Here is a 1,083-nt window from a genome sequence, read left to right on the forward strand (position 1 = left end):
AGAGATGGAGAGGTAGTGACGGTGTTAAAAGCTTTCGCGACAGTCGACGCAACTCCCATTGCCTGTTCCATGGTCATGTCGACACTCCACCATTCAAGGAAGATGCTCATTCTTCCACTCATGAGCTTGGTCATGATTCGTATGCGACACTGAAGAACACCATAACGTTAACAAGGGTCGCCCCAAACCACAATTGCAAGAACTACCAGACGGCATGAATAGAAGCTACTTACATCTTCCGGTAGAGCCATGTTGGCGGCCCGTGAGGGAGGTGCAGTTCCAACCTTGGCAGCACTACGGAAGGATAGAATGGTGTTGTAGAGGCGATGCCCCACGGGTCCATTCGCGCTGGAAGGAACATCGCCGTGGAACGGTAGGCTGTCCTCGTACTCAATCAGTGCAGTCTCGATCAACCGCGACATCTCAGTGTCGTCTTCAACAGCCAGCCGTGCTACCGGCAAAACAGCTGTAGTGGTCGCATCCTGGTATCCGAAGCAAACATCTTCGGCACCGGTATAATAGCGCAGAACCAAGCTCCATGCAGCGCGAAGGGCTGCTGGCAGCGTAGCGGTGTTCGATTCGCAGAGCTCCTTTAGAGCCTGGGTTTGGTCCAAGGCCACTTTGATTGTCATCGGCCTTTTTGGCCCGGAAGGAGAAGCTCCAAGTCGAGGGAAATGGCACGGAGCCACATCAGTGAGATGAGACTCCCAGTGGGCCGAGCTGTCTCGAGGTGATGGCATTGTAGCGATATATGGTGGCCGTCTCGGGGTAATGTTTGTGATGAAAAGAAAATCTAGGTATTGTGATCTCAGTATTGCATCTTGACTATCATGCATTGCATTTACGGAGGTGCTCATCGCACTTACTAGTCAAGCTAATACAGAGGAGCCTCAGGTATTTTGCGGCGATGCAGGAATGACAGGAGCAGAATTAATCTATAGCTGTGAAACTCAAGGTAAGTCTATTCTCAGGAAATAACGAGACCGCGGTGAGCGACGGTAGGATCCTAGGGAGAGGGGAATATTAGTTTAACAGTTTGATTATGATACACTGACCGTAGAGAGAGCTTTTTTGTTTTGTTTC

At 50.4% G+C, this 1,083-nt stretch overlaps 1 protein-coding gene across 1 annotated transcript; it reads right to left on the reverse strand.

Moving 5' to 3' along the window:
- Positions 1-233: 233 nt before the first annotated feature.
- On the reverse strand, positions 234-836 carry TRV_03434 (uncharacterized protein; the record flags this gene model as incomplete). Its single annotated transcript, XM_003022396.1, has 1 exon — positions 234-836. A coding segment is annotated over one exon (603 nt), but the record flags the coding sequence as incomplete, so codon positions are not given.
- Between the last annotated feature and the right edge of the window lie 247 nt (positions 837-1,083).

This window comes from Trichophyton verrucosum (assembly GCF_000151505.1).
Source record: "Trichophyton verrucosum HKI 0517 chromosome Unknown contig00288_1.f1.exp, whole genome shotgun sequence".
In the NCBI taxonomy this organism is placed as follows: Eukaryota; Fungi; Ascomycota; class Eurotiomycetes; order Onygenales; family Arthrodermataceae; genus Trichophyton; species Trichophyton verrucosum.